Source organism: Elaeis guineensis, chromosome 2 (genome assembly GCF_000442705.2).
Source record: "Elaeis guineensis isolate ETL-2024a chromosome 2, EG11, whole genome shotgun sequence".
Classification (NCBI taxonomy): domain Eukaryota; kingdom Viridiplantae; phylum Streptophyta; class Magnoliopsida; order Arecales; family Arecaceae; genus Elaeis; species Elaeis guineensis.
Window position 1 is genome coordinate 9,363,697 of NC_025994.2, and position 9,989 is coordinate 9,373,685.

At 36.4% G+C, this 9,989-nt stretch overlaps 1 protein-coding gene across 1 annotated transcript; it reads left to right on the plus strand.

The window, feature by feature from the left end:
• The first annotated feature begins 6,119 nt into the window (after window positions 1-6,119).
• On the plus strand, window positions 6,120-9,451 carry LOC105061471 (transcription factor bHLH18-like). Its single transcript, XM_010945528.4, has 4 exons — window positions 6,120-6,306; window positions 7,158-7,685; window positions 8,536-8,898; window positions 9,020-9,451. The coding sequence occupies exons 1-4, from the start codon at window positions 6,268-6,270 to the stop codon at window positions 9,083-9,085; spliced, it is 996 nt and encodes a 331-aa protein (XP_010943830.2). The 5' UTR covers window positions 6,120-6,267; the 3' UTR covers window positions 9,086-9,451.
• Window positions 9,452-9,989: the final 538 nt, after the last annotated feature.

A 9,989-nucleotide genomic window follows, 5' to 3' on the forward strand; every position in this document is an offset into this window, starting at 1 on the left:
GTGATCTTGTCCTGGCCTCATTTTTGTGACATTCAAGTAGGAGATCCTTGCTTAATTTTTCGTTTTTGAGGTATTGTAGGTGTTTATTTTTCTTAAACCCCTGTTCAAAAAGAGTAGCTGAACAAAGCCTGCCAATCTCCTTATGCTTGATTAGTTTTGTAACGTCTGTTCTTTTGCTTTCCAAAAAGTTTTAATGAGAAGCTTATAGGGGGACCATCCACTTTGTAAAAGAAAACTCATTCAACTTTTAGTCAAATTGAGGTGGTACATTTGTGACGATGCTTGCTGAACGTGAATAAGGGGAACTTATATTAATGCTGTCTCTCTATTCTTTCCCACTGGACGTCCAAGATAGAACTGAAAGATGAAATTAAGTATGCTCGGAATATGATGTGAATAGCTTTCTAATGGAAACATTTGTAGAAGACTACTCAACCAATGCTATTGTGAAATCTTTTAGGCTATTGTGAATGGACATATTCTAATACATCTGAAATCTAAAGCTTAAACTAATGCTAAAAAGAAATATGTCCAATAAATAATGGCAAACTTCTCTTTTAGGATGACTGTGGAACTTTTTTTTTTTTTTTTTTTCTTTTTGTGATGCGAAATGGTGGAAGCAAAGCACTTCCCCAACACTCATTTGAGAATGAAGAATTTACGTGAAAACAGGTAACAGAGAGCTCTGGAGAGGGAAGGAAAGGAAAAGACAGCGAAAGCATAGAAGAGAATAAAAAAATAGAACTCAATTGCAGTTCCGAAGTATGGATAGAGGATGATGTTTATCAGCTTTTCCCATAATAAAAGACTAACATACCAGCGGTGCAACCTATTGGATTGCCAGCAATGGAGAATGGAAATATATACGGAATAACAAAGGGACAAACATGGCCATGCCAATATAGAGAATCTAGGGAAAAAACAACAGATATGGGAACAGTTGGGATGCATCGATACATATATAATTTTTCTCACATATATTAATTATACGTGATGGAAACTATAACGGAGAAACTTGCAGCTTCTGATCTCTTGTTGGATCTGGTTCCTTGCTGCACTCTGATTGTTTCCAGAATTTAATTCTTCCGGAAGGTAAATGCTAATATATCCCGTCATTGTTCATCCGTTGTTGGAACATAATTATGATAAGTGAAACTCTAACCCACAACATTAGGATGGGCTTTTTTTCTTGCTTACAGCTTTAGGCATGCTGCACGGTATCTGATGGAGTATATTAATATAATAAAAATTCTGGCGCTAGACCTTAGTAATTAAATTGTTTCCTTAATATTTCCGATCCATATCGTAACCTCCATATGGATTTGTTCACATTCTCTGAGTACAATTTTGTATGCGTTTTTTTTTTTTGTTTAATTAAACAACTTGATAATTTGAGAATCACCTTGCAATATATGATGAACCCCATCCATTAAGCATGTGTCGGACAAGCACCCAAAATCTATTGAAATGTCCATTATTTTTGAAATGAAACTGAAAAGTCCATTATTAAACAGAGTGATTGGTTTGGATTCTTAAACACGATGTCTATCACCGTGTAATAATCTCAATATAATCTTATGGTGTGGCACAACTTTGCCACTATAGTTGCTGCTTATTAATTAACATATGTATCCCCCTTTAATGGGTTTATGGGTCATTGATAATCTTTTACGATGTTGGAAATAAAATTATAATCATAATTTAATAATGAGTAAATTATAAAAATTCTTCTGAGATTTATATTTATTATGCTTATATTCAATTGTTTATAAAACCTGTATTTACCCAATTAAATTAATAACATTAGTGAAACTATTTACTTCATATGAAAAGTTAAAATTATCTTTTAGTGGGAAGAAGATGCATACATTTTTTTTTATGTTCTTCGTTTACTGTTCTATTGCTTAAGATTATTTTGGTCATTTTTAAATTTTTTTTGATGTAGCATTTGGGTTCCATTTAAGATCAATGGTTTGACTAATATTTTATTAAGTTATCGATGAAAGTATTAGATAAAAATAAATCTCAAAAGAATAAGCATAAGTTTCTCAAACTACTGAGCATAAGTATAATTTATCCTTAATTTCCTTTTTTTTCTATTGGGAGGGGGTGGGCGCGTTTATAATTTACTCTTTTATAATTGAATGATTTCAATGTTAAGTGTAACACTGCATCTCAATTAATGAAGAGTTCAACTTTGTTTAATCTTATATTATAATCAGTGATCACCAGCTTGATCTTAATGTCATAAGATACGGGATATGTTAGGTTGCACTATTGATTTGTCCAAATCAGTCCAACTTTTCTCTTTATTTTAGAAATCAACCATTGCGGCTACTTGGCCTGAGGATGGTCTTTTGCACTTGTGCGATATTTCAATGTCAAATTCTGTTGTTAAAGTGCATTACATAAAGTGCTTTATATAAGAATAATATTATAAAAGAGACCAACTATTAAAAGAAAATCTAAAGATAGAAAAAATTCTTATCTTGATTGAGGCATGTGCGTGCTACAACTGGCATGTGTGATCACCACCCCAGCCGACTTCCCTTCAAGTCCAACTTAGGCTTCCTGGTTAGGAAATGCTATTTACATAAGAAGACTTGCTTTCATACATCCAATGTGTGACCAAAAAGGGAAAGGGTTTTAAATAGTTGAAACGACCAACAAATAGAGGATAAGATTGGCATTATTTTTTAAAATCTAAATTTTTTATAAATTCCAACAGATATTCTATATATTTATGTCGCTAAAATGATGAGACGATGTATGCTCGATGGTGGAGATGGTAGAGGAGTTAGAATAGAGGTAGCAGTGTCATTCCTAAAGGAATTGGATGCAAGTAGTGGTTTGTAGACCATGGTCTGGCTGTGGTAATCTTCATCATGGTTAAGAAAAGATTTATTTGAATAATTGACTAGCAGTGTGAAGGAAAATATCCAGTCCAAGCAGTCATTTCTTCACTTTTAAGTCAATAGCTAAAAGTTAAATGACATGTGAAGGTAACCGAGTCCTACATTAATTCGCAAGTCGTTCTATGTCACGGTATGGTGAATGGACAGGTTGAATTGAAATGTGGCACCAAATTTAATCATGTTTATATGTGTTCTTAGCCTAGCCATAATGCTGAGAATTGTTTATTACTCCCACTGTTGCATGACCAAAAAGGTAGAATTAGCAAAAGAGAAAGCAAAATAAAATTGCTAACAAACAACATTAATTAGCAAGCGTGCAAACTAAAATCATCTGGTGGTTATCACTGTCCCATCCGTGTAGCCCATAATAAAAAAGGCCACAGCATTAAGGGGACATGGGAAAAAGAAAATAAAGGGTTGGTAAAGAAATTTGACAACATGCCTTGCCGTCATATCTTACGTAAAGGTCCTTACGTAACCTATCCTTCGCAAGCAGTCATTTCTGATGCCATCGTTATTCACGTTTTGTTATTAGTTTTTCTCATGGTGAAGTCACCACTTGCATTGCCTTGGAAAGTAGATAGGGTTTCAGCCTCAAGCAAAATATTGAGTAAATATACATTTGTTTTTGCACCTGCGGACACTTAACCATCCAACATGCGTACAATCTCAGTCCTCAATTTTTCAGCTGAAGCAAATTATCAGCCCTCAATATTTCAGGTGAAGCAAATTAACATGATATATTAAAAGTACTAAATGGCACAAAGGAAAGATATTGGAGTTGATCCTAAATAGGAATACTTAATAATAAATGGGAATCCTGAAATTTTTAATCTAAAATTTCAAGTAAAAAACTATTGAAATCATGCACTAAAGTAGCTGTAAATCTTAGTTGACAGTATTTTGAGATATTGGTTTTTGAACATCAGCCAAGATCTCAAAATGAGTTTTTTTTTTCTCCAAATTTTTTTCCTACCTTTTAGCTTGGCCAAGATAATGGATACGTCGGTTCATCTCAATCCTAGTCGCTCATCACATGGATAATGCTTCAGCATTTAGGAAACTTGAAATCCATTCAAAGATTTGGTTTTCAAAGTCAAAAGATATTGTCAGATTAGACCGGCTGCAGAGAACTTTTAGCATTTCCTAACGTTGTAAAGTGTAGTCCATGCACTACAATCATTCTGCAAAATTTTTGTACGCTGCAGGTGGTGCAGAACTGCGTGCACCATCCATGATAATTGATTTTTGTACAAAGTCGATAAATTTTTTTTTTTCACACATCGCACTTTGATCTCGTACATGAATCAATCATCACGGACGGTGCACGCGGAGCCGACGGAAGAAAAAATATTTTTTTTTCGCACGTCGCATCTGAACCTCACAAATAAATCAATCATCACGAACGGTATGCGCAGTTCTACACCGCCCCTAGTGCACAAAGAATTTCTCCAATCATTCTATTCCTTCATCATATGGAATGCTATATTGGGTCGAACCATCTAGTATACTCTATATTATATCGATCTCGTATTGATACAGTATCTCTTACCATACCAATATTTGGTATATCATATCATACTGTATCGAATCATATATTGATACTGTAATAGGATGGTATCAATACAAGATCCAGTATCAAAATAGAAAATATGATCAAGAAGGTGGTGATAATTTATAGGAGATTTAGTGGTAGAGGAAGAATAATAAGATAGAGAGGCTGCAGTTTCAAGAAATCATATACCATTATCATAATTGAGCATAATGGAAGACCTTTTGATCAACTTGACAAGTTAGTTATCTTGCTTTTCTTTATTTTTTCAAGTAGAATTCGAAAACACAATATCATGAAATTGATATTTTCAGCTGCACTTTTTGTATTAGAAGCTATCTAGTTCATATGTACCATTTGCCTCTCAATAGATATGATTTGGATCAGCTGATTCAAAAGATGGTCCAAGATGGTTATAAAATAGATCTAGTCAGATCAATAATTCTATATTTTTGATGGTTGCCATGAATCCTATAGGATCTTGGGCACAACCATCCAAATAGATCTTGAGAGAAAAAGTAAACCTTGAGATGTCCAAAAGTAATGGATGAACACCATGAATCTGAGGTACTCCAAGTAACTAATGTTTGTGAATCCTCGTCTAAAACTACATTATTTATTGGTCCTCAGGATCCAAGTGGCACCTTTCTTCCCCTTCTCTACTCGGTTAAAAGGAAAACCAGTTGCAGTGCTGAAATGTTTGTTGACATGCTTCTGTTAGCATACGTAAATAATGGATAACTACGTATGACCTGAAACTTCTGATGTATTTCTATCCGTCAAAGTACGGTGAAGCAGGCCTATCAAGGACCAACTAATATACTTTGGCACTATATCTCGTGGCCATTAAGTCCAAGGAGCAATTTCCATTATAATTCCTCAAAGTTGAATTTATGTTCCACACATCATTTTTTTATTATTATTTTATTATTAGAGCGTAGATTTAGAAGTCAATATTTAGCCCATAATTTATGTAAATAATGAACGTGATTAACATTCTAGGAAGGAAAGCATCGGGGTGAGCTAGTTCTTGCCACTGGTTTGGGAGCTCTCTTCCTGTTCGGCTGAAACCGAGTCTAAAGTTAACGAAATCTCTACCGCCTGCCTCATGCGTCTGGGCTTCCAGCCAAAGAGAACATCGTTGTCGTTTTATTCTGGTGGAGCCCTTCCTCATTGGGCACCGATGGCGAATGGATGTCAAGGAGGATGAGAAAAGGTGTGCCTTCCGGAGAATTCCATCATTCAGGCAAAAAAAAAAAGTATTGATAACAATTGTAATGGGGTAGTGGATGGCAGGTTGCACTCATTCCGCTTTTATGGTTCGGATTGTATATTTCACATGAAAGAATGATTGGTCTTCTTTCGTAATACCAACCATTGGATCATGCATTGCACAGATTGTTGGGCACTCCAACCCCCCTCTTCCATCCATCTGTATGGATCTCGAAGTGGACACTGAATGATCCAATGGTGAACGTTGCCAAAAAAAGATGAATCATTCTTTCGCAGGAAAGGTAGACCCTTTATCGAAAATAAAATTATAAAAAGCAAGCTGGTTGGCCATACGTAAGAAAAGAACTGTAGTTTTGGTATTTGGTCCAAGAATAAGGATTTTAACAACAAAAGTTCGATTGTGTGTGAGAGACAGGAGAGGGAGAGAGACCACAACAGGAAAAGGGAGAAGAAACGTTCACACGAGCCAACGGTTCTCCGGAACTTTAAGGCGATATAAGAGTCGACCGAGTCGTAGTTCTTCATCAGGAGGAGGTGTTCTGCCGTCCGCTAGCTGGATGAGTGGTTATGTCTAGCCCCTACTTTCCAAATAGCTTTGAGATTTTGGTTAGTATAGAGTTGTTGTTTTTTTTTTCCCTGAAAGAAGCTGAAGACTACTAACGATGGTGTTTGATTTCTCCTTGTTTTTGAAAGATCATGGATTTTTATAGGCTTGAGTTCGGTGGATCTTAAACAATTTCATCAGGAGTTTTGATAAAAAGTATAGGTTTATATAGCTCTTTATTATGATGTGGGTTATTTCTGCTTCATCCTTGTTCTTGTCCATAACAAGTGTTGAATTCTTTTTCCAAGCAAGAGATTGCTTCTTCTAACATAATTTTGCACGTATGTAGGTGTTCTTCTATTGTAACAAATGAGTCAATTTTTTTGATTAACAAACGAGTCTTTATCGGTTTAGATCAGAAACTTGTTTGATGTCTTCTTCTTCTTCTTCTTCTTCTTTGTTTTCTGAGAAAGGGTTTGGTGCTCCCAGTAAACTATTTCTGTTTGGATCTACTTGACATCTTCTTGACAAACAAATTCCTTCTACTCAGAAACAGATTCCTAACGAAATAATCCATTGAAATAGATGCCATTTTCCCTTCCTCCTCAGTCTTCAAAGATTTGATTAGCTCGAAGAATTTGGACTTGAAACAGTACTGATCTTGCGTTGAGTATTTACATCATCTACTTATTTCTTTTGTAAGCTTAAAATGGGTTTTGTTTCAGGATCTCGATGCCTTTCTAGCGAGGTGAGATTGAATGAAATGGAAATTTCTGTAAATAAATTATCTTCAGAACTTACAAGCCCCATTAACATCAAACTGAAACTACAAAATGTTTAGTCTGATATTTATGTAACGTTTTCTTTTGAGAACATGATCTTAATTTGAAAGCTCTATGGGTGTAATCTGTAGGACATGGATGAGTCTAACCTCATTTACGAATGTGACATGAGCTCATTCAATCAATTTACTCCACAACGCGTAGCTCCAGCACTTGTGGGAGGTTTTCAGCAACCCCTCTCCTCAGAGAGCCATACTTCTTACCCTTCCTTCCATCCGGTGGAGACTCCCTCTCACATAAGCTTTAGTGAAAGACCGGAAAAGATGAAAAAGATAAATAGCTGGAACTCGCGTACCACCGAGCAGAATCCAACTTTGATCCCCGATGCATCATCGGCTGACTCCCTTTCGTTCCGCAATCCAAATTCACCTAATGATGTATTTGGAAGAGCTGCAGTATCACAAGAAGAGATGAGAGCTTTAGTCTCTAATGGTTCAGCACAAAATTATGAAACACTTGCTCAACGGGGATCAAAGATGACACAGATGGGATCAATACTATCTCAAGCTCATGAACACATAATCGCAGAGAGAAAGCGGAGGGAGAAACTCAGCCAGAGATTTATAGCACTTTCTGCAGTAATTCCTGGTCTTAAGAAGGTAACTGGACTAAATTAAATTTCTCATTCTATATATCATTTTGCATTAGCTACTTCCATTGCAAATGCATTCAGTTATAATGTTAACAAATGCCTTGTAAGCATAATTTTGATGTTTTTAACATAATTTTTGATGGGCGTCTGAAACCTGTTTTCATAGTGTTAGCATGAATAAGAAACATTTGGAAATACTTGTCCGTAAAAAAAAGAAAAGGAAGTGGGAAACATTCGAAGATTATACTGGAGAGTTGACAAAATAATGTATTGAAAGAAGGCACTTAATTGTCCCATGTGGAGGAGCATGATCTCCTAATCTCTCTTGGGACACCTTTCCTTCTAGGCATTTCTTCTGCTGTCAAAGCCCCACATGAAGTATTGTACCAAAAAAAAAAAAAAAAGCCCCAAGAATCTGTTGAATTCCTTTAGTGATCCCTCAGTCATTGCAACAACAAATTGCAAGCATCTATAATTCACATGAAATTGTTTCATAGAGTCAAGCAAACTTTTCTTTCTTTTATTGCATATAGAAAATCTTCTATTGCACCTATAGAATTCTTTTCAAGTCCATCACATATAGTGCTCTCTCTATCCAAGTTATCTATAAAATAAACAGTTCTCCCCGGGAAAAGGGTAATCCATATAAAACTCTTCACAAGAAATAACACAGTAACTTACCAGCTGGACTACGACAATGTCATTTGTACAAAAAAAAAAAAAAAAAAAAGAAAAAAGAAAAAAAGATGCCAATAACATTGGACCTTTAAAAAACTGAAAAATGATTCCTGTTCTTGCTTAGAATATATTTGATCTTTTCGGTTGGCACGTGTTAGCCTTGTTTACCCACCTTTCAGAAGGACAAGGCTTCTGTTCTTGGAGATGCAGTCAAGTACGTTAAAGAACTCGAAGCGAGGGTGAAGAACCTCGAAGACCAGAATGCAAAGAGGACTGTGGAGTCCGTGGTCCTTGTCAAGAAGTCTAAGCTCTCTGCTGATGCTGATGGTTCATCCTCCAATGGGTGCTCGGCGGAAAAGCCTCTTCCTGAGATTGAAGCGATGCTTTCCGAGAAGACAGTCCTCGTAAGGATCCACTGCGATAACCACAAAGGAGTATTGGGGAGGCTGGTCTCCGAGATTGAGAAGGTCCATCTCACCGTCACTAATGCTAGTGTCATGCCCTTCCCCAGCTCCTCCATCCATATAACACTGACTGCAAAGGCAAGTTCTTAGTTCCCTAAACAGAAAGAATAGAATGAACCCCAAAAGCTGGCTGCATTGAAGATTGGATGAGATGGTTTTATGGTGTAAGCTCATACCAGTGCTTCTTCTGTTGGTGCAGGTTGAGGAGGAGTTCTCCATGGCAGTGGGGGACCTCGTAAGGAAGCTGCACTCAGCTTTGAGCTAGTTCGTGTTAAGAAAGAGCAGCCGAACATAAGTAGTTATTAGGACGAGGATCGATGGTTGCCTCGTTTATGTTCGTAGTAATCCAGGAGCTCCTTTGTCTTCGAAGAGCAAAGCCATCCCCTACTCATCCATCACCACTAATTTTTGCTGCTCTCCCAACAGTTACATTGAGTATGGTGATGTTCGGTATATATTGAGCTACATATATATAATTGTATAAAGACTTGCATCTGACGTTGCTGCCCCTTTAGGAGGCACTCGCCATAATTTCTGTTTGGTATTTTGTATTTCTTCTTTGGGAATGGGCGTGTAAAGACTAAAGAAACGCCGATTGTGTGGTTGTTCCGATGGCTTTTGTTCTGATGAATATTTTTTTGGGCTAGAAATTAAAGAAATGGGGTTGGGTACGGTGTATGGTACGATAGGATCGTATGAGATCTTGTGACAATCTTTAGCTTAAAGTTTGTGAGGCACGTTTCCTACTTTTTTAGATTCTTGACACTCTGGCTCTCAAGAACGATGTTGATGGATTTATTAAATGTGACGGCGAGCAATTCTTTCGGAGATAGAGATCGGCTGAGGATTTCATCAATAGTCTATAATGATATGTTTGATTATTTTAACTTTTATTATTAGTTGGCCAATATATTTCAGCTTCTGTTAGAGATTGTGATCTTGCCAGGGATACTGCTCTCTCAAATTATATGTAGCAAAGAGATGTAAAGTGAACGGAATAATTGCACTTTCTTGCTTTTATATGAATGCGGTGATCCATTGATCCGTTCTTTCGCATGGACGCAGGCATAGAATACAAACTCCGTAGTTTTCACATTCATATATATATATATATATATATATGACAGGAATATATTAGCTTTAGATGTAGATATTCTCCAACATTCTGT